Below are 23,520 nucleotides of genomic sequence, written 5' to 3' on the forward strand. Positions count from 1 at the left end.
TGTCCACATCATTTGGGGACTCCACTATGGCTCCTAGTTTTCAGTCATCTGCAAACTCTGCCAAAGGCCTTCTGTGTTAGCCTGTACTTCAGAAAAGTAGATACCAACCAGGAGAGGTCCCAGGATTGAACCCTGTGGTACTCCACTTGTCACTGGTTTGAAGTCAGATTTGGAGTCTGCAACTTTTACAGTGTGGGTTCTGTCAGTGAGCCAAATGGCAACCCATCTTGTGACGTAGGGATTTATACCTAGTTTAGTGAGTTTAGCTATAATTCCAGAATGGGGGATGGTGTCGAAAGCCTTGACGAGGTCAAAATAGGCTGTGAACCACCTTACCCTCGTCTACAGCTTTGATGACTGCCTCAAAGAAGTCAATAAGGTTCAGGAGGCATGATCTGCCTTTCACAAACCCGAAATGGGTGGGGTCCAGATTTGGAGATTACCAATGTCTTTGTTTATGAGTAGAGTGGGATAACTGTTGCTGTGTGCTATTCAGTGGGCACAAAGTTTGATGTGAGACTATAATTGAACATGGTGCTTAGGTGGGGCACCAGTTCTTTCTGAAGTTCGTGTAAAATGAAGCCTGGCATGTTGTCTGGTCCCATGGATACTGTGTTTTGGGCTTTAGAGAGTGCAGCTTTTACCTGCGTAGTTGTGATTACAGGGACTCTTCATTCGTCCTGTATAGATATGGGCCATTTAGGGGGTGAGAGGGGGTAACGTTAGCACTGAAGTTATCTGCCAGGATGTTGGCTGTATCAGTTGGTTCTGTAATTTTCATGCTGTTGTGCTGTAACTTCAAGGAGATCTGGGTGTTGCCATTGAGATTTTTGACATAACTCTAGAATGCTTTGTGGTTGTCCCTAGAATCAGACACGATTTTGTTTTCGTAGCTAGCTTTGTGGAGGACATTATAAGGGATCTCCGCTTCTTACTGAGGCTGACCAGGAAACTCCTCCACTCATGAGAATTTACTCTCTTTTGCAACAGTTTCTTCCTTCTGTTGTAGAGTTTGATTATGGCAGGGGGCCACCAGATTGGCTTCCTTTTTTTTGGGAGGATAGCATCTTGGTTCTGTTTGGGATAGTACGATCCATGCACTCTAAAGTACTTATAGAATGCATCTGTGTAGGCATGGGTGTCGTGAAGTTCGCCACTTCTGTCTTAAGAAGCATGAAGTTGGCTTTGGAGAAATATTTTACCGTGATTTCCTTAACGGGGGGGTGGATATCTAGGGTGATTAGCTTATGGCTGGATCTGACCGAGGAGTTGATTTCAGGTGTAGAACACCGGTCACTCATGTTGGTAATGACTAGGTCTAGGATATTGTTGCCCCTGGTGGGGGTGTGGATAAGTTGATCCAGGGCATTGGAATTTATAAATTCCAGAAGGAATACAAGAGTAGTTTTCCCAGTTAATGGTGGAGTAGCTGAAATCGCCTATTATTAGGGTGTTCGGTTGAACCCTAATATTTTCCAGTATATCAAGAAAAGAAGAGTGGGAATCCTTGGGCATGGTGGGGGATCTGTAGCAAGCTACAATTTGGATTCCAGTTTTGCCCAGAGTTAGTTGCACTTGGATAACCTTGGATGCATTATGCTGAGCAATTAGCCTGGAGGTGTGGACATCCTTAATGAATATGGACACACTTCCGCCTTTGGTGTTCCGGTCCAGGATAGGTGGACGAAAAATATGGTATGAGTTATAGCCTGGTAATGCAGGGGTGCTCTCTGGAGCCTTGAACCAGGTCTCAGTCACGGCACAGATATCGATGTTCTCCATTTTAAGGAGTGCCTCGAGGGAGTGCATTTTGAGATTTAGACTTCTAGCATTGAGTAGCGTTACCCTCAGTTTTCCTTGCCCGTTCCTGTTACGGTGGGGAATTTGTCATTTGAACCTTGCCTAAAAAAGGCACTATAAGGGCAGCAAAAGCCTTAGCCAGTATCCGGAATCCCAGGGGTGATAGGTGCAGGCCATCTCTGGCAAAGCATCGTGGTCTGTCGACCATGTTGTCCCAGGCAGACAGATACTGGATCCCCGGAGAATGACACCAGAAGCTTGGCCAATTGTTGAAGTCAATCATTTTGTCGAAAAGACAAGATGAAAGCTGGTCAGGGAAGCTGCCAAGAGACCTACAGCAACACTGCAGGAGCTGCAGGAATTTCTGGCAAGTACTGGTTGTGTACTACATGTGACAACAACCTCCTGTATTCTCCATATGTCTGGGCTATGGGGTAGGGCTGCAAGATGCAAGCCTTTTCTTACACAGAAAAACATCCAGGCCTGGCTAATATTTGCAAAACAATACATAAAGTCTCCCAAAAGCATGGGGGAAAATGTGTTATGTTCTGATGAGACCAAGATTGAACTTTCTAGCCACAATTCCAAAAAGTACGTTTGGCGCAGAAACAACACTTTGCATCACCAAAAGAACACCATCCCCACGGTGAAGCATGGTGGTTGCAATATCATGCTTTGGGGTTGCTTTTCTTCAGCTGGAATTGGGGCTTTAGTCAAGGTGGAGGGAATTATGAACAGTTCCAAAATACCAGTCACTTTTGGCCCCATGCTAGAAAGCAATTTCACCTTTCAACACGACAATGACCCCAAGCATACGTCCAAATCAACAAAAGAATGGCTTCACCAAAAAAATTAAAGTTTTGGAATGGCCCAGCCACAGCCCAGACATATATCCAATAGAAAATCTGTGGGGTGACCTGAAGAGGGCTGTGCACAAGAGATGCCCTCGCAATCTGACAGATTTGGAGCGCTTCTGCAAGGAAGAGTGGGGCAAATATTGCCAAGTCAAGGTGTGCCATGCTGACAGAATCCTATCCAAGAAGACTGAATGCTGTAATTAAATCAAAAGGTGCTTCAACAAAGTATTAGTTTAAGGGTGTGCACAGTTATGCAACCAGCTTATTGTACGTTTGTACAGGTTATAGGCAACATTAAAGGTGATAAAAGTTTGGAAATTATTTATTGTGGTCTCATTTTTTTATACCACAAAAACCTAGCATTTTAACAGGGGTGTGTAAACTTGTTATATCCACCGTTTGATCTGCATTAACTTTTAAAAAATACTAAGCTTTGCAACATACTATAGCTAGTTACAACGCTGTATCTTGCTTTAAACTCTCAAACTCTTAATTGTTTCACTGCTAAATGCCATGTTATTGTGCATTAATTGCAACTTTGTTTACTGTTAAATTCAAATGTATGGCTAAGAATTGCTTATTGTTAAAATGTTATGTTGTTACACTCAGTTTGTAACCCTGGACTGAATCTGGAAGAGATCCATGAAGATCAGTGTTCTAGTTTTAGAAAGGAAGACTTAGCTGCACAAGCTCCATTCCCACATTTACAAACAAGCTTCTGTGCCTTTACATCTTTACCAAATTCTACAGGATGGTTCATATGCCATGACAGAACACTTTCAGTTTCATTTATCCTGATTTTAGAAGATGTCCACACTGTACAGCTACAATGGAATCAATGCTTTAGTCTAAAAAAACACAATTATGTATGCTACAAGCTATACATACTCACAATACAAGATATGCTTTATAACATCCTTAAAAGTAGCTGTGACCAGGCACGTGGTAAGAATGCTACTGTTGTGGTGTGTGGTATGTAGAGGTAGTCTAGTCTAGATTCACATCTAAGAACAGGGCAGACCACATGCCTTTCTCCATAGCTTCCTCCTAGACAACAATGCATGCACATGTCAGAATATTAATAGTTTCCAGACCCATATGTCCTCCACTGATCCCAATGTCCACAAAGACACGCTGCTTATAAAGATCATGGTGGTCTGCACTACTGTGCACAGGGAAGCAGTGCAGACCAACCAAAACCATCAAAGTCCTGCAACAAATTATCTTGGAGAGGGTCAAAACACTTATCTGCTATTAAGGGCTGGTTAATAGTAGGCTCTTTGACATCACATCAGAGGCAGTGCTAATTACAGTCACCACACTGGTATTTCTGACAGTTTTTCTTATCAAGGCTCTTTAACAGTTCGATTACACTGATATCTGCAATGTTAATTGGGAGGTGGAGAGACATCCTTTTCAGCCGCACCTGCAATCATGACAGTTAATGACTCAGCTCTCCAAATCTCCATGCTGAAAGGAAAAACAGCGATAACTTCCTTCAGGGCAAATGGCTGAAACAGGATTCCTTGTCATGAAACTTGAACTCAAATAAAAAAATATGTGTATAATCCTCTGCAGAGGAAAAAAATTCATTGGGTACTTAAAATAATCAAATATGGTAATGGGTGGTTTACTCAAAAAGCAGTACAAGAGAGGGACATGAAGAAACACCCCAATACACAGAATGTGAAAAGCACTTTTTCAAGTCAGTGCATGGCTATATAATTATTTTGGACTAACATTATGTCTAAGTCCATAAAAATTCTTTGCCAACTAACAGAGCTAAACAACAGTTTGGCACATGAGGCTTTGAATGGAAATGTGCTTCCAAAGGAACCAATGTGATATTTTCAGTCTTATCGCGGGTATTCAGGAACATTTCAGATACCTTAAATGGTAATCCCTGTCTTAAGGTTGCAATTAGTATTACCTGCCCAGGCCAGAATCTCTGGAGGCAAGTTTACCAGACAGAAGAACTGGTCTGAAGCTGAGAGTATAGCTTATGAGTTTTTAGCTTGCATACATTTAGATTTCTTGCAGTGTATCCTTTTACTAATTACTAAAACTACTACTGGATATCTGAGAAAATTAGCTTTTTCTTTCTATGGAATCATTCACCTGAAAGCAACCGACCAAAAATCTGTTATACAGTGACACATAAAAATGCACATCCTCATCTAGAATACAAAGAAAAAAGCATATTACTAATATATCCAGTGATTTAAACAACTTAACACTTTTCAAAATGGCCCATTTAAGAGGTTTTATACCAATAGTTCACTTCTAGGTTTTATAAATAAACCAATAATATAGATGTTATCAGCTGCTCTATGAGAAGACCCCTATAAATGGATTTATCATTTTCCACTAGAGTTCAACAACTTTTTGTCCATAGGTTCCTGCACACGAAGACGGCCATAAACCAAATTCATATAGACTCATCTCACCGAGATTCAACCCATTTGTCATTTGATGGCATTTGGAGATGAAATGCAATGAGTTACAACAGCTCATTTTGTAGAAAGTTAAAAGCTCTTAAGGTCATCTCCAAAATGTGGACCACCATATCTCACAATGTGGAACAAATAGGCAAAATGTGGAACACTGTTTCACGATGTAGAACAAACTGATATGTGAAATACTTACTGCTTCAACTAGGAAGCTTGCAACACTGAGATTAACTCGTTTGTACACTTAAGTTCTTTTGATTAACATGATTAAATCAAAACATCTAGAGCTAAGGTTTATACTACCACGTAGCTATGCCTGCCACAGCTGTTCTTACACACACACACACACACACACACACACACACACACACACACACACACACACACACAATTTAAAGTGTCCAATCCACCACCTGCATGTCTTTGGGATGCAAGAGGAAACCTGAGCATCTGAAGGAAACCCAAACAAACACAGGGAGGACATGCAGACACCTCAAAAAGAAGGCACCCCAGCTGAGAATCTAAGCGGGGAGCCTCCTATTCGGCATTATTTACCACACAAAATGTGAAAGTTTCTCTTGTCTGCATTCCTGCATAAAGGCACCCCAGCTGAGAATCTAAGCGGGGAGCCTCCTATTCGGCATTATTTACCACACAAAATGTGAAAGTTTCTCTTGTCTGCATTCCTGCATGGCTTAATTCTTAGAAAACTTTCTGCCACTTCCTCAGTAGAATATTCTGTATGGAGGGTGGTCGTTGTCTTCAAAACCTTGCATTATTTTGTGCTCACTTTTACTTCAGAATAGATTAAAAGGGGAGATTTAAAGCCTGAAGTGGAATAAGAAGAGGTGAAAGGAGAGTTCAGGGTACAGAGAAAGTGATTAAGATTCTGAGAGAACTTGAAGAACTTGTTTAAATCCTGAATGTTGGGGAGGGGGGCAAGATAAGTTTGCAATCACTGCAGTATATCAAAACTGTAGCATTGCAGTAGAGTAGGATGGAGGAGGTATGAAGCAGTTACCTCTAAAGCCATGGAGGATGTCACTCCCAGTATGTATTCGAGTGCAGAGGAAAGAGGGTCAATGGCCCAAAAGGGGCAATAATCCTCTCTCTGGAAGAACAACTTTTTGTGTATAGTTTTTGAAGGGGGACTGCAGGAGGAGTGCAGACAGCACACACACACACAAAAAAAAAAAAAGTGTGAGGCAAGAAGGAGAAATTTATACAGGAGATGGGAATGCCTGCGAAGGAGAATGTAGAACTGCTGTGCTGGGCAGTAAGGGCTACAATGCATCAGTAAGGAATACAAAAGTGAAAGTTTGGGAACATTGGAAGTCTTAACATGGAATGTAAACAGGCTAATGAACCAAGCAAAAAAGAGCAGGATATTTAATAAAGACATGATGCTAAGTGTGTTTTGTGGCAGGAAATGAATTTACAAGAGGAAGAGCACAACAAGCTAGCACGAAAGGGATGGATGGTTGTAATGCAGAAGGGGACTGGTGGCTCTGACAAGGGCCACCAGGGAAATACAGGAAGAAGCAAGCTTATTAAATGGAGACTGGCATTTAGCAGTGAATAAACGTGACATTGGCTTGCATTTATCTACTCCCAAGAATAAAACGACGGCTCATACAAAACCTGGTAACAACATCAATGTTAATACATGAAGGGTTTTCTAATCTGAACTAGACTGGAAAATGGCATGAGGTGGCTAACAGACAAAGCTAACAAGATTCAGGGAGGAAATTTTGGCTTTAATTTGGGATACATGAGTTGAAGCAGTTAACAGAAAGTAACTTAGGGATGAATAAGAGAGGGGCAAAGTGTGCAAGTTGAGAAGAATAAGGAGACTTCAGCTCAGCAGGGCCGTCCTTTGGGAGGATTATATAGTGAAGTTGAGAAGGTTATTCGAGAATTTAGAGACGGAAGATGACATGATATGGGCATATAGGGAATGTGGAGTAAGGAAAATCTCCTAGACTTGTGGCACTAAGCAACTAGACTGACAGGAGAAAGCAGAAAGGACTGCCTTTCCATCCTCTCTTTCAAGAGCTGTACATGGGACAGTGAGGTGGAGTGGTGAGCTAGAGACAGACAACGGGTTATTCTGAATCTTCAGGAGGCTTATCCTTTCAAAGAGATCATAAGAATGATCTAATGAAATACATTTCAGCTGAAGAAATAGAAGCAGACCTGTCAAGACAAAAGTGGGATAAATCCCCAGGAATGAATGGTATCCTGACTGAGGACTGCAGCTTAGGTGGAGAGGATGTGGCAAGAGCATGGAGGAATCTGTTTAACAGCATACTGAAGGGAAACCAGAGTCCTAATTCCTGGAAGCAGGGTCTGACTGTAGTGATCCCAAAAGCAGGGAGTGACCCCCCCCCCATCCAAGTTTTTATTGACCAATAATACTGAATAATGATATACTAGTGGTGACACTAGAACCTAGTTGGGCAGAAATTATTGATCTTTGGGTTCCACAGGAAGGACAATGCATGGTAATACACTGGTAGCCTTCCTGCTAGATGTGGAGAAGGAGTTTGAAAGGGTAGATCAGGAAACAATTGATCAGGAACAACAGACAAAAGGGAAAATGCAGCATAACTGTAAAAAAATGAGACATGATGATAAGGAGGAAGCATTAGAGGTGATAAGGGGTTAGGAGAGACAATTAAACATGAGAATTATGAAGGAGCAGTGGAAACTATTTGTATACCTCCAGGGAGGGCAATGAAAGCAAGAATTCTCAGAATATTGTAGATCAGGAAACAATTGATCAGGAACAACAGACAAAAGGGAAAATGCAGCATAACTGTAAAAAAAATGAGACATGATGATAAGGAGGAAGCATTAGAGGTGATAAGGGGTTAGGAGAGACAATTAAACATGAGAATTATGAAGGAGCAGTGGGAAACTATTTGTATACCTCCAGGGAGGGCAATGAAAGCAAGAATTCTCAGAATATTTACTTGGAAATGACTACACAGATATTTTTTACATTTCCAGTAAAACAGTGGCATTGTTTCCTGAGATAAGTGGGCATTGTTGAAGGTGTGATTTAGGGGACAGGTGCAACTAACACATTTTCTGTAAATGAAAATTAAAAAGTGAACTGCAGATTATGGAATGGAGATGAACGAATTTGCTTCTTAGGATTGTGAGAAGAGGAAAGATCATAAGAGTACAAAGGAATTGTTATGGATAATGGGCCCTGCAGTGAGGAAGCAGTTAATGAAAAATGGAATCAAAAAGAAAGCCCCAAAGTCCATGAAATAATTCAAATTATGGAGCAAATATGGGAAATGGAGGAAAAGCAGATGATGAGAAAAGAGGAAAAAAAAACACACAAATTGATAGCTAGATGGACATCTTAGCTGGAATTAATAGCCAAAGGGTGGTCTCAGGGTAGTGGTATGTAGAGTGACTCAAATGACTGACAAATAGATGGGTGAAAAAAATAGATGTGAAAGGTAGGCTGCCAACCTCTCTTTTCAAAAAAAGAAATAAATGGTTTCTGTGATATTGCAGAGGGTTGTATATAATGTAATAGGAATGGGGAAGGACTCTGAAAACAGAGTTCTCTGAAGGTGACAAATGAACATTCTGAGCTGCTGCATGTTGGACTGTAAGGATCAAATTTTTTGTACAAAGTAAACAAACATTTTTTTTGTTGTTTTATTTACATTTCTTTTTGCCAGCTTGGTTAAATGTTAATAAAGAATTAAAGGACTGAAAAGTGATTGGGTAGCCGTCATTACTGGACCGACTTTTTGGAAGTATGGCTGGGGTTAACGAGATGGAGGCTCAGAACTGTGAGCAGCTGCTGACGGAAATCTGTTTGCACCATGCATGAGGACTGCCATGTAAGTAATACTCCAGGTATAAAATTAGTAGATTTTAAAGAGAGCGAGAGGGAGGAGATCAACCTTACAGAAATGGGCTGCACTTAAAACCAATTTACAAGGCTGTAGGCATCTTCTAAACCAAGATTTCAGCTCGGAGCTGTAGGTAACCCCTTTAAGGCACACTCCTACACATGCCCCAGATGGCCTGTTATATTCCACACAGGGGGTCTATAGACAGGCTTCCAACACATGGTGACTCGATCTCAGCTCGGAGCTGTAGGTAACCCCTTTAAGGCACACTCCTACACATGCCCCAGATGGCCTGTTATATTCCACACAGGGGGTCTATAGACAGGCTTCCAACACATGGTGACTCCTGACCAACTTTTTGTGAAAATGTACCCACATACCTGCACTTACAGGCACACTACCTTTTTTTAACCCAGCATCTTATAGTACATACCGATACATGTAACATGCATTATTGTTTACCCCCACACACACACACACACACACACACACACACACACACACACACACACACCTGGACAACTTACAGGTATCTTCATTCTTATAACACTCTACCCAATATCTGTTCCAAGAACTTGAAAGGAGCTAAGAAAACGGAAGGAGGTAGGGAATAGCTACTCCCTACAATGATGTTACAAAAGTGAAAGCAAACAGATTTACCAAGGGAAAATGTGACAGAAAAGTCATGAAAATTACCAGTAATTAGGATAATTCATGTACTATACTGCATATGACAAAAAAACAGAAGAAATGGCAGATGAGGATGTATAACAAAGCAGTGGACAGTGCATTCATACTGGGCAGGTACAAAACTTTGCAGCAATGTTCTGCAAGTTAAAGAAAGCAAAAAAGTACATTCACAGTCAGGTAAAAAAAAAAAGTAGTGAATGCCAGCAAGAGTTACTGACGTACCACTGTAAAAAATGTCACCGTGTGAAAAAAACCTATGGTAGACTTGCATTTCAAAAAACAGCCTGCTGTACCGAGGAAGAAGGAAGCTAGGTTCTGCTGCTTTGTGTGTGGTTCACTAAACATGAAACGAAGGAGGCACAGTGCATACAAATCAATACTACTGGTCTATACAGTCCTCACAGCATTAAATATCAAAGTTAGTTAACTTCCATAACTTTAAATGGATACACAACAATAGCCATTGACATGTGTGCTAAAAAGATAACTCTATAAAAAAAATGTAGGCTTTGTTTTGATCAATGTTATCTTCATTTCCAATAACATGGATCAGAGAGGACCATAATGTTCTGCTTCTATAAAGAAGATTCAATGACTATCATCTAAATGAATCCTTACTAATGAAAAGGCACACTGCCAAAACCAAAATATTGAAACGATAAACTGCACCATCCCTACAATCATAAAAATTATAAAAACTAAAAAGAAACAAAAATCAGCAAAACCATATAAAACCGATACAAAAAAAATCAATGAAACCGAGAAAAAAAGATATAGCCACATACAATATTCCAGAAACAAACACATTGCTCAGCATATATTTGAAGGGGACTAGGCCTTCCACATCCCCCTCCATATTAATCTATTTGTACTGGCAATCCTCCAATTCTCCAAAGCCAAACAGAGTCAGCACTACAAATACCAATGTCGCGTAGGAGCAAGGAAGCATCTCCTCTGGCAAATGTACACGTACAGTAAAATGCTCTCTAATGTCACTGTCGGCTCTGCTTAACAAGAGAGTACCTGCAGTAAGTGAACAATTACTTCTAAATCATTATGCATATAGGAAAGCATAAATACATGATCTCTCATGACTTTCACAATCTGTCAGGATTTCAGCATCCCTTACATTCAACAAAATGGTCTTCCTTCACAACTATTTCAGTGAAGCAAAATTGATGAAGTCGGATGACATGGGGGTTACTCACCGATTCAATTCCACAGTAATAAATAACAGGTATACACTTGACTGCTTCTCTGGTGCCTATCAGCAGGAATTAAAATGAATTTGATAATGTGTAGGTCTGTAGCTTTGGAATACCCATTTCAATGTATTTACCACATAATGTGCGAGAATAAAACCATTATACAGGGGGATGTGGTATCACACTGGTACATCTCAGTCATACTGACCGATAGGACTACTTGGGATGTGTGAAGACAATGCACAGCTGAAGTAAACCTGTGGCTGTTGGGAAAGTGTGACCCCCCCAATGTAACACACAAAATTTGAAAATGCAAGTGAAGTATATACCATTTGTATGACATACAATGTTATAATACACATATAATCATTTATATGTACGTTAATACATACTCAAACAGCCGCAAAAATGTACATTGCCCCAAACACGATATTTCTCATTAATCTCCAATATTTGGGAAAACTACAACCTAAACAGTATTCCAGTAATAGTAACAAAATACATTTTTCTTACCTCCATTGCCAAGGCTGCAGTTTGCTGATCGTAATGATTCAGAAGGTTTGGCATAAAGGTAGTATTATAAGGTAGGTCCTGACACATTCTCAATGAGATGGACTCGCATGCAAAAAGGCTATGGCCCTCAGAGTACCGCAGGGAAAGAAACACAAAACCAAGACATAAAATCATCCAAAAAGTAGCCATGGCTTCCTTTTGCACAGATGATACAAGTTCCTTATGTAAAAAAACAGAAATGTTTGCAGGGGCCTCAAAGAACAATGAGTCAACATAAAATTATCTGCCAAGCTCACAACACTAGTTGTAAGGTAACCATACCATCTAGTCTAGGCAATGCAAAATGTTCCTCTTGATTTCAAGTGAGACCTTGGAAGATACCAAAATCCAAAGTTTTCCTTCTAAATGACTGAGCTGCTCACCCCTCCAGCCACCAGTTGTCTCTTCCTCGTTCCCCTCCACAACAGCTGCTGTTGGGCTCACTCAAGTAAGAAATGCACATAGCAGTTGCTACTGTGCCTCTGTCAACTGTACGCAACAAGCAGCGCCTTCTGTTTACATACAGGCCCAATGCACTGGAACAGGGCATGATTCTTCAATTTTACAAATTGCTTGTACAACTCAGCCTATTCTGGGAGCGATCAATATCAGTGACCCTGCACAACAAGACATTTATGTCACCGTTCCAGCTTTTTGTCACCTCCTGTAAGCCAGCTTTTGTCCACACCATTCTTCCTCTCAAATCAGAATGATACTAGGATGATGCAACCTGCAAAGCAACAGAAAAACATTCAGTGAATAAGGAAGCTGGCAAAGCAACAGTGATGGGATGATGCATCTGTATCATACAAGCAACTTCCTTTAAATAATAAAAACTATCTGCTACCTTAAAGGATAAATTTTGCTGCCATGCAAAAATAATTTCCCCCCGCTTATTTCTTGTAAAAACATTTTCATTACTGACTGCATTAATACTACAGCTTTAGTGGATCCTCTACAACTCTCCCTATTTTTGTGTTTTGACAAAAAAAAGACTAAAATTCTATAGCCTAGGCCTCGTCTGACACAGAAAATAAATAGATTAAAAAAAAAAAAAAAAAACCCAACGCAGGTCCCAGGTATCAAATCACGTGCAACTCTGCTATCTACCTTCATCTCTGACAGTAATCCTCTCATTGTTGTACCATCTGACCAGTTGCCTTCCAACCCCCATCTTATACAGCATTTTGTTCACAACTCAAAGATCTTGCTGAAGATAAATGATCCCCTCCATGTTTAGCTGTTGTGTGTTTGATTTGGCTGTACACTACCTTATTTTATCTACTGCTACCACCTTCACATATATGACTATCATACTGTTAAGTATATTCCTGCTTTAGCTACAGTTATGTAACTGAGAAATGCAAATTAATTTTGTGGTATAGCCTCACCCTCACACACACAAAATCAGAAATACTCCAAGTGCGTTATTTTAATTATGTTGTCTGGGTAGGCCCAACAGATATTGGTCCTTTTGCAATGGGATCCACCACACAGAAAACCTCAATAGATTAAAACATACAATACACCCAGATCATGTATAATGCCAAAAAAAGAAGGTGATACTGCTTGAAACATCTAAAAATGCACTTACCAGCCAAGTTTATAGTAATTTTCAATTGGAGGATTTTTGATTCCCAAAAGAACCCCACAGCAACCAAATATGCTGCCTACAAATATATACAATTATTTATTAGAAAGAAATCTTGAAGCCCATAATGGTGTGATACTCTTGCCAAGTATAATTTTAACTATGTACATTTTAAAACTCTGCTGCACACAATCTGCGTTTCCTTGCATGTATCTTACAAAAATCTTATATTTTTTACTTCCGTTATTAGGGGACCAATGCTGGGTCGCCCATGAAAAAAGGCCCTAGGCTCAGTGGACTTTTCTTAATTATTGCTATTTATTTTACTAGATAAAGTGCATACAGAAAAGCATGCAAACTCTGGAACAGGTAGGTCCAGAATAAAGCAAGTTAAGAGAATCAAACATAGAGAAGCAGTCATAATTGCAAGCATAGAGCAAGCACAGGAGGTCCAAACTGCATTACAAATACTAGATACATCCAAGCAGAGAAATAACATGAGAACCAAACAAAACATACATAGTATGACAAAAATGTAGGAAAACCTGAATACACTTCACTGTATTATTTCATTAAGTAACAGTGTTCCTGTTGTTACCTTCGGCTACTGCAATTTCACTGCAGGTCTCTGAAAAAAGTCGTGCTCCGAACAAGTAAATTTAATGAAGTAAGAAATCAATTACTAATACCTAGTGCACAATTACTATTCCCAAAATATTTTCAATTCAAACAAAATGAAATACAACTGCATAAAACGGAGGTCTCATTCACTATGATGAGATATAAATTCCAAACATATGTGCAACATTGCATGCGCATTTATCGACAGTATAGCCCTTTTAAAAAAGGGAAAAACATGCAAGTTAAATTCATCACATGTTTTTAACACTACTCAGACTAGTACAGCAGCTAAGGAAAGGAGAGGAGTGATATCATTACTGGATGGAAAAGTTTCAGTTCTTATTGGAAGGATATGGCAATTGAATGCAAGTCAACTACGTTTCTATGTTGCACTCCCTTCAGAAAATGAGTCTGGACCACCCAGCAGAGCTAACCTGGTCAGCAAAACAACCAAATAAATGTGAAACAAAAGAAATAGGGAGTCAGTGAACCACAAAGAGAAAGGCTAAAAGCAGAATGCACACAGACAGGGTGGATTTCCAAGCAAATAGGACTGCATGTTGGGATTGTCAGAAAGCCTGAAAATTTCAAAAGATTTACACAGCCTGGGTATATCTGTAAAACTAACAAGTTGCCAGTTTGCATATGAAGCTGCAGACAGCCAATGGAAATAAATACTAAGGCTGGTGTTGTAGTATATCTGAGCAGTCTAGCTACACTGAGGTACAATGACCTTGGAGTTGGTATACATAAGTAACAGAGGTGTAAGAGGATGAAGACCCCCCCCCCCAACACATTAATGGTGTAACAGTGAGTTTGAAAAATATTTATGTTTACTTTCTTTGAATTTCAATTTACTTTTCGGGCATTCAGGACCTCTAATATCTGGTCTCAAGCTTGTGAAAGAAATAACACTTACACGTTTTCATATCTAACATTACCCGATCACAAGTTCTCCGTCTGTGTATTCTCTCCATTAATAACATTTTGGAACAGACTCTGGAAGAAGGCAAGAGGAAAACAAGGGTATCCAGCAAACAGGTGTATGAATTGTGTGAGAGAACACTTGTGACAGTCAGGCATGATCGACAAAGATAGGAGAGTGGCAATGAATCGAGAGAGATGGTGACAGTTGATCAGACATCCCAACCCCATGGGAAAAAGGGGGTTGATGAGGGTGATGATGAATCACTCTGTACACATGAAATGATGTCACTGTGTGGATTAGTACAGATTATACTAACACAAATATGAAATATTAGTGTCCCACATCCCTCATGGATAGGTGCAACAAGTAAACGGCACAACATAGCCTTGTTTTGCCCATCTCTGTGTTATTTGTACAGAAAATATAAAGGCTAAAAGCTACCTTGGGAGTGTTTAAGGCTTGGCTTCTTAAGATTCCTAAATATCATTAACCTAGTAAGCAATGCTAACATCATTTAAAAAAATCCACTGAGGGTAACACAAGCAAAAATTCATCAATAACACCTACCAAAAAAAAAAAGTTTCTTTGCCTTTTCAGATGTTAACACTTATTCACTAAACCAGCATTGTAGCCCATTTACAAATGTCTTCAGATTACAGTTTTCTTTAGGACAACAAAGTCCCCACTGCTGTACGCATTACTTCACCGTGGTCTCACCAGCTTATCTGTACAGTAGCAAAAGCATGCTACTATGTCAACCTGATGCACTCCCAGCCAGCCCAAAACAGCAAGAGAGACAAAGCAGATGCATAACAAGTCCCAACCTGGGGAACTCTGGCAAAAAGAGAAAAACATATAAAAACTAACTGCAACATACACTTAATGGAGATATGCAAATATCCACTGAGGACAGATACAAGTTTCGGCATACTTTCTCCAGAATATAAAATAACATTAGTCTTAGTCAATACAGCCATGCAGTTAGGACAATAAGAGTGCATTAACTACATACCTGTGTTGTCATTTTTAGCCTCATACCTCACGGGCATATACCAAATAAGGTTAAAAAGTAAAGTCACCCCTTAGTAGAAGCATACGACCCAACTAGAATGTCCATACAAAAGTTTGAATTAAAAATCACTTTTTATCAAGACATCATGGGAGGTATGCAAATTTACTTTAATAAAAAATAATATTAAAAAGAATATATTTGTTACGCTAGTTCTTCAATGCACAGTGGGAAATGAGTCTCAGTGCATATTTTACCCTTGTTTGAGCTCCTTACCATAGCATAAAAGGTATTGAACCTAGGTATGCTGTAAAGTACTCAGCTTGTAAAAAGCCAGGAATACTTTTAATCAGAACTACATACAAAGTAAAGTTCAAACAAAACTCATCCCAGCATTCTATCAGTTTTGCTCCACAACTCTTTAAAAATGACGAGGCTGTAAAGCACAGATGTGTCCATGTCAACCTCTCTTTTTTTTTTTTTTTTTTAAGTTGTATCAAGTTTTTTACCAGTTAACACTTGATATTTCTACAGTTATTTCACATTAAACACATTATAATGCAATCAATATTAGTCTCTTACGCAACACAATCTATTAGAAATGTAATATCTGTTGAACATGTTGTGCTTTATAATAAGCATCACAAAAATATCTTAAATGGCACTAACCTATCTGCAGCCACTGGGGCACACTAATGGTTATTACAACTGTTCTGAAATTGTACCATTCATTAAAATCGGTGTATTATAGTAAAACTGCTTTCTTAACCCATTCAGCCATTTAAAATCCAGTCCACATTCTTCTGGTTTATATGAATGTCTTATGTAAGTGAACAAATTAAATCAGCTGTCGTGCAGAATGAAAATGGTTTATCCAGTGCTCCCCCCACCCATTCACTGTTACTGTCACCAGGTCAGAGAAAGGCCAACTATCCCGGTTTGACAAGATATTCCTCTGCTAACTCGTATTGCTACAAGGACTGAAAAACTGCATTTCAAACTGAAAACATTTGACTATCCCCTCTTGCATTAAAGGTTGCAAACCTTTTTCTAATCCTTAGTTTAAATTTTACGGTTCTACAGCTGACAATATCAGTCTTGCTTTTAAAAGTTAAAAGCTGTCATAACTATCCTCCTCTCACCCCTGAGGACTCACACCTTTAGCAAGTGAGTCACGGAATACATCAGAGTGATGCTACCAGGTACCCCCATCCATCTACATAAATGATTTTATTTACATTTTTTCTTAAAACTCCCATTTTTGAGTAGTCTTAAAAAATACATCAAAAAGGAGAATCATTCAACTTTTGTGCCATACTGATTTTTCTAGTTCTCTCTCCTGTAAACAGTGTTACAAGTAATCAAAATGATTATTAAAATTCATATGCAACTGTAAACCCATTTAATGTATACCCCTCAACTGTCCACTAGATTTTCACCCCATACTTTTGGTCTGTTTTTCATAAAATGTGTGCTTTTTTTTTTTGGCAAACCACTGGGGACTGAAGTCAGTAAATAATGGCACACATCATCAGTTGTAGTATAATATAGTCTGATGTTCATATTGCACATGTATGGTGTGGTGACTCAATCCTGACTATTGCACATTTAGGACGTACAAGCATAAGAAATCAGGTTAACTGTACCAGTTATTGAAGCAATTTGCCAGAGTGATTACTAAAAATGATACTTCACAGCAAGTGCCATATTGATCTGCTTATTCACTGTCATGCCTGGCATTCAAGTTCAGCAGCCTTGTAGATAAATAGAAGAAGCTCCTGCTCAGTCTAGATGTTTTGCAGTGCAAGCTGCGATACCACCTGCCAAAGGAAAGGAGAAAGTACATGCCATGGGCAGGGTGAGTGGGATTGTTGATCATCTTTCTAGCCCTTCCCACACACAGAGTCTCATGTAGATCATCCATGGATGGAAACGAGAAACCAATGACTTTTTCTGCTGTCCTCTCTACCCTCAGGAGAACCTTGCAGTCAAGTGCTTTGCAGTTGTCATACCAAACTATGATGTCACTTGAGAGGATGCTCTCAATGGTCCCCCTGTAGAAGGTTCTGAGGATAGACTGAGACAGGTTTGCCTTCCTCAGTTTCTGTAGGAAGTGCAGACGTTGTTGTGCTTTCATCACTGTGTGGCCAATACGAGTCAACCAGGATAGGTTGTCTGAGATGTGCACCTCCAGGAACTTGGTGTTTTTTTACTCTTTCCACTGCCACCCCCTACTTCCACAGGTTGATGTATCTCCTGAGTCCTCCTGAAGTCCACTATTAATTCTTTGTTCTTGCTTGCATTTAAGGACAGATTGTTGCTGTTGCACCAGCCTGTCACATGCTCCACTTCATCCCTGTAGGCTGTTTTCCTCACCATTTCTGACAAGACCAATATTTTGGATTTGTCTAAATTTCTTGAGCCAAGAGGTACGGTACTTAGCTTTTGTACATATAGAATTATATTGTAATTATATTATTTTTTTTACTACCATGTCATATTTATTATTATTATTTGTTTTACTGTTATTTTCTTTTCCAGACTGAACCTGAATATGGCCCCACTCGGCTCAGGGTTTTATAACGGTTAACAAATTAAAAAGGCAAGAAAATAAATGTATGTCTTACTATCTTCTGGTCCTATTTAATCATCTGCGTTGTTACATTCGCTGTGTCCTGAAGGTGCATTACTCAGTCTTCCTGCAGCCACTCTGAACTAAAACTGCCTAATGCCCTCTACTTTTTTGCATCAAAACTAAAAGTCCATCATTTCTAAAGCTCCGTTTTGAATGAACTGCACTCATGTTATAAGGGCGTTTGTTGCTCTTTAAAATCTAGTATTTAAAGTTTAAATGTTATGCAGAAACGTCCAAGTGAGATCACGTCACTGGTTAGTAAAAATATACCTCCGTAACAGTCATCTAGGTATCTGTCTATATAACAAGCAACTGCAGTTTAGACTGGGATTGCACCTGCAAGTTTATGTGCAAAATGTTATGATCCCAAACTCCGTTACAAGACTTGGAGATGAGTCATCCGTTCATGTATCAGGGTTATGGGGGAGGGGGGTCCTCGATAACTGCAGGAAGGATTACATCATCACACAACCAACAATATCTCATTCCCAAGATTATACAGCACATCCAGTTAAGCACCTTTTAATCTTAACAAAAGACATGGCATGGACAATTACCCAAATGGGTCTCCATACACAACCCCTGAAGTGTATAACTGAAAGGCAAAAAGACAACGTAAAAAAAACTGATGAAATACGCTCTGACAATTAAGTCCTTAATAATTTTATTATAATCTTCCACTTCCAAACATACGAACTACTTTACAAAAGTTGCTTTTTTTAATTGCAGACACAAAACAGTATTTGTTTTCATCATTCTCATCAAACCGACGCGTCAGCATATCGAATAACCAGCAGCTCCTGTTTAAATCTGTCACCAAACAGCATGTGTGGAAGCAAACAAGAAAGAGGAGAGAACCAGCAAGTGCAAACAATGAAAATAAACAGTACAGCAGCTGCTGCCTCATTACATTACAGTGTTGCACGTCTAAGTATTCAAATGTGAGAAATGGATGTGCATTACGTGGGAACAGCTATAAGACACCGAAACTGCAAAATTCAATGAACTCAAAATATGAGAATGTGAAAAAGCACCTAGTTAATAAATGTCAAAACCTGGCAGCATTTGCTACACGCAGTCTATCCATCGTTTATCGACCACTTTACCGGTAACATGCCACCAGGAAAGCATGCAAAGGCCAGTGTGGGCAAACCTAGAAGTAAAGGAATAAAAATGCGCATCAAACTGGCAAGTGCACAAAGAAATTAACCCAATACTCAGTGCGCCTCGAATTTATAAAGAGCACAAGCTGAATACCTTCCACGGACGCAACTACAAACGATTACTTCAACAAAGATTACGCTGTGCCCAAATGAGAATGCCATTTCAATAATTAGAGAGCCCCATTTCTTTGTGCAGTGATGCACTAAGCGTGTGGAGAATTAAATGATAACATTACGCAACTAACGAAAGTGATCCTCCCACTGATAGAGATTGAATGTAGCTGCACGCTTTGAACAGTTCTTAAAATTACTGATGCAATAGCTAAATTTCCTATTTTAATGTATACAAAAAAAGGAATCTTACCACAACCTCTTGCACATTACATCGGATTACAAAACTAGCAAGTCCTGCACTAAGCTCGAAAAGCACAAACAGCCTACTACTATATTCAGTAGCTTTGAACTGCCCTCTCCAGCGATCTGCGAAAGAAAATATCCACAGCGCGCACTCATCTAGAATACAAGTGAGCGTGCCTTCGAACGCGCTCCTCAAGCTGCTGGAGCAGGTAGGTAGACAAGAATACGCACAACCTCCGGAAACACCATTGAATGGCGTGCTCCATAAACCAATTAAAATTGCCGGTATTGTTGCTATGGAGCCGCGCGACGCTAGGTGAAAATAACTACAGTGAGTGGTTATATCCTAACCATCTGAGAGAAGTACTCAGTAGCTTCGATAATCTGTGAGGACGCATTAATTTGTTGCTATGGCGATAGCGTAAACTCAAGATGGAAGCCGCGTGAATTGGAGCTTATCGTAAAACTTCACAGGTGAGGGAAAATGAGTAAATAACAGAAGTCTGTTATATTATCTACTGTATTGCTTCTGTTAAGTGTGACCTACGCTCATTTAAGTGCTTATGCAGTTCTTTCGATATGCACTAAGAGTTTAGTAATCAAGACAGGCAAACTGATTTTTTTATTCATTATGGACTGGGCTAATATACACCTTTTCCATGGACTCATTTCCCCCACAGCCAGGATGTGCAAGTATGATGTGAAATAAAGATGGTAGAAAGTGCAGTATGTTCCTCAGACCATGCAAAATGCAAGTGTATATTATACAGTAAATGACACAAAAGCATTTTATTTAGAAGACTACAGACGTATAAATGCAAATAGGTGCTTAGTTTACGCTTTTCAGAGATGCATTCAGGGCTGATGCATTTGTTTAATTTAGCAGCGTAGCAAATATGAACGTGTGGCAAGTATAATATTGATTAGTTTAGTCTCTAAAAGTGATAGGAGTCGAGGAACCCATAAAATAAAGGAGTGAATAAAACAGAAATGTTTAGATCTTTATAAGGCGTATACCTCTGACTTTCCCAGAAGAGTTCCCCCTGATTTTTGTTCTGTCCTTCCTGAAACTTTTCAGTTTTTTGAGGGGAAGATGGTAGATTATTGTCAATAAATAATGACAATCATTTCAGCTGTAGATTTAACTTTTTACTTACTTGTTTACAGTTTGATAACCAAGTAGGTGAACTGGTCTGAGGGCCCTTCTCAGCCAGGACCTGGACCACAAATGCAAGACAATACATTAACACATAGATAATACAAATCTTTTTCTTCATTTTTATAGAATTCACAAATCAATGCATTTCTCTATCAATCCGATCTTTGAACTCCTTCCACTTAATCACGTAAGCCACCATCTTCAAAATATATGCATCCCTTTAAAATTGACAGATATTTGCTACTATGGTGTTATGATCTGGTAAGGGGCATGGCAATACTTCTACTTTTTCAAAATCCTTATATATATATATATATATATATATATATATATATATATATATATATATATAAACTGCCATTAGATTATTTAAACAAAAGCAATATTAAAGATGAAAAATGTTCACACTGTTTTGAAGTGTTTTCATAAAACTTTTATCACATGATGCTTTTTTGTAGGTTTAATTAATTTTCTAAAACTATTTTTAAAAGACTATATATAAGATATTAGTGTAGTATTTCTGTTGATTTTGTTGTGGGTGGACAGTTGTGTTTATTCTGCATCATCTGGAAAATGCAAAGTTGGTCCTTCAGCTGTTTTTATTATGTATTAATTCAGTCTCATTTATAAAATACTCACAGTTAGTGCAGTCAAACCTACCTTTTATTCAGTTTAGCCAACATGTGATATAATTTCATTGTTACTGTGTGGAACACATTTGACTTGCACAGATGAGCTGTAGTTTTATTCAAACATTTTAAGTACTACAGAAAATTAGGCTTATGTGTAGTGCTTTTAATCTTTTGATGACTCCTGAGTGAGATAAATATTTATTAGTGTGTGACACAAGTCTTTTTTCATTCTTGTAATTCTTTATCACAGCTCCTTGCTGGCAAAACTAGATCCTTTCTTCCCAGTCCGTGTTCATTTCAATTAAAGCTGAATCCATTTAGGACACCTCTTCAGAATAAGAGAATATAGTGATTTAAGTGACTGCCTTGTTGTTCTTTTTCCTCATCATTTTTCTATTAGTACCACTGCATGCTGATGAATGTTTTATTAATCTCAGGGCCTGTAATATGCCTGGGAAATTATACACCAGTGATGGGCTAGGTAACACCCACTGTTATCTTTCTGGGTGCAGAAACGTTGAGTAGGTTCAGGTAACTGACACAGGCCTGGGCAATACCTATTTGCATTCACCTATGTCTCATTAATACTGTTTTAACAAACTGACATGTTTTGTAAAAGCTGTCTTGTTATATACTTAATTGAATGTTTGTCTTTGCAGGGGATGTCCCAAATGTATTTCAAATAATTTAATCAGCAAAAAAAAATCAAACTAATGCCACATAGATTATGTTTTGAAATGAGATAAGCACATGATTGTCAAAATAAATATCTAACAGTCTAGTAGCTTTTCCATGCCAGTTCAACATGAAAAATTCTCCTGGCACCCTTCTTTTACATTTTCTCCCAAAGGTTTGTAATTAGCATATCTCTCACCATGTAGTGTGAACAGCTGTGTACACAATCACTATTTAGGCAATGGCTGGCTACAGAGATGTAGGGGACGGCGAAAGCCAACACATTCTGGCTAGGCTTATAAATGCCTTCGGGCAGATAGCCTAGTACCAACCTATGAACCTATGTGAGGAGAGCGTTATAGTTTGCCCAAGTCTTGCTGAGTATAATTTAAGGGCATAGGAGGATATTATGTTAGGTCATATAGAGGGTGAGATAAGATTAGAAAAATTGCCATAGATTTATTTTATGTGTTGTTTGCATCCGTGAGGATCATTTAGAGAGTGCACTAAAGTACAGTGCTTTATTTCAGGATCTGCTGTTTAATGCAGGGAAATGGGAACAATGTCGGCCAGACTATATGGATTTGTCCCAGTTCTTTTCACTAGGGGTAATATATAATTATCAGTCATGGGATGGTAACCCAAATGGGATAGGTTAATTCAAGCACCAAAAGGGAAACTGACTAGGATTAAAATGGCCACAAGAGCAGTTAGCCTAGTACGTACCTATGAACCTATGAGTGACATAAAACATTTGCATACCAATTAATACAACTAAAGTGAGCAGACAGGTAGAATACGTTTAAACTGGTACAGAGAAGAAAATCAAGAGTAAGACTAATATGTAAGTGTTTGTGCACAATGTGCTATTAAGAAGAGAAAACTGGTTGCTAAACTTATGTGAGTCACAAGGCCAGATTCATAAAAGTTACCACAATAACAGTCTTGCCATAATGCTTGTGCTGTCTAATCACTCAGAAAAGTTATACTAAGTCTACAGATGGTGCTTACTTTGTGATAATCTTTATGGCTTGGTCTACAGTGTTTACTGAGGATGTAAAGTTAACAACTGTAGAAAGTATGTAGTGAAAAGTTACCCCTCCCAAAATTATAGCATAGAATGCATATCCAAGTTACCCTTCCTGAAAATAAAGATCTACTAGTTAAGGCAGCCAGATACCCACTTCATTAATTTACCAACAAGTCTGACTGCTGCTAATGTAGTAAAGTGTAGAGTTATAGCAAGTATTTAGAGACATAGATCATCAAATTACTCACACAATTGCGAAACACCAGAAAAGTAAATTATAATAAT

At 38.9% G+C, this 23,520-nt stretch overlaps 2 protein-coding genes across 7 annotated transcripts in view; one reads left to right on the forward strand and one right to left on the reverse strand.

Annotated features, from left to right (window-relative positions):
* FZD3 (frizzled class receptor 3) overlaps positions 1-20,077 on the reverse strand; it is a 639,796-nt gene extending 619,719 nt beyond the window's left edge. Inside the window, exons 1-2 of one of the 2 annotated variants that reach the window (XM_044062718.1) lie at positions 19,747-20,077; positions 11,397-12,165 (exon numbers count right to left, since the gene is read on the reverse strand). In XM_044062718.1, coding sequence (XP_043918653.1) covers positions 11,397-11,585 — 189 coding nt within the window. In that variant the 5' untranslated portion in view covers positions 11,586-12,165; positions 19,747-20,077. Of the gene's footprint in view, positions 1-11,396; positions 12,323-19,746 lie in introns of those variants that run through there. The other variant, XM_044062719.1, reaches the window with a different exon arrangement.
* Positions 1-23,520, forward strand: part of FBXO16 (F-box protein 16) — an 872,321-nt gene that overhangs the window by 156,914 nt on the left and 691,887 nt on the right. Inside the window, exons 1-2 of one of the 5 annotated variants that reach the window (XM_044062722.1) lie at positions 20,116-20,213; positions 21,025-21,085. The exons of 1 other annotated variant lie outside the window; for it this stretch is intronic. The gene's annotated coding sequence lies outside the window, so the exon portion shown is untranslated. Of the gene's footprint in view, positions 1-20,115; positions 20,214-21,024; positions 21,086-23,520 lie in introns of those variants that run through there. 3 more of the 5 variants (XM_044062721.1, XM_044062720.1, XM_044062724.1) reach the window with 3 other exon arrangements.

Source organism: Protopterus annectens, chromosome 2.part1 (genome assembly GCF_019279795.1).
Source record: "Protopterus annectens isolate FY-2018-M chromosome 2.part1, PAN1.0, whole genome shotgun sequence".
Taxonomy (NCBI): Eukaryota; Metazoa; Chordata; order Ceratodontiformes; family Protopteridae; genus Protopterus; species Protopterus annectens.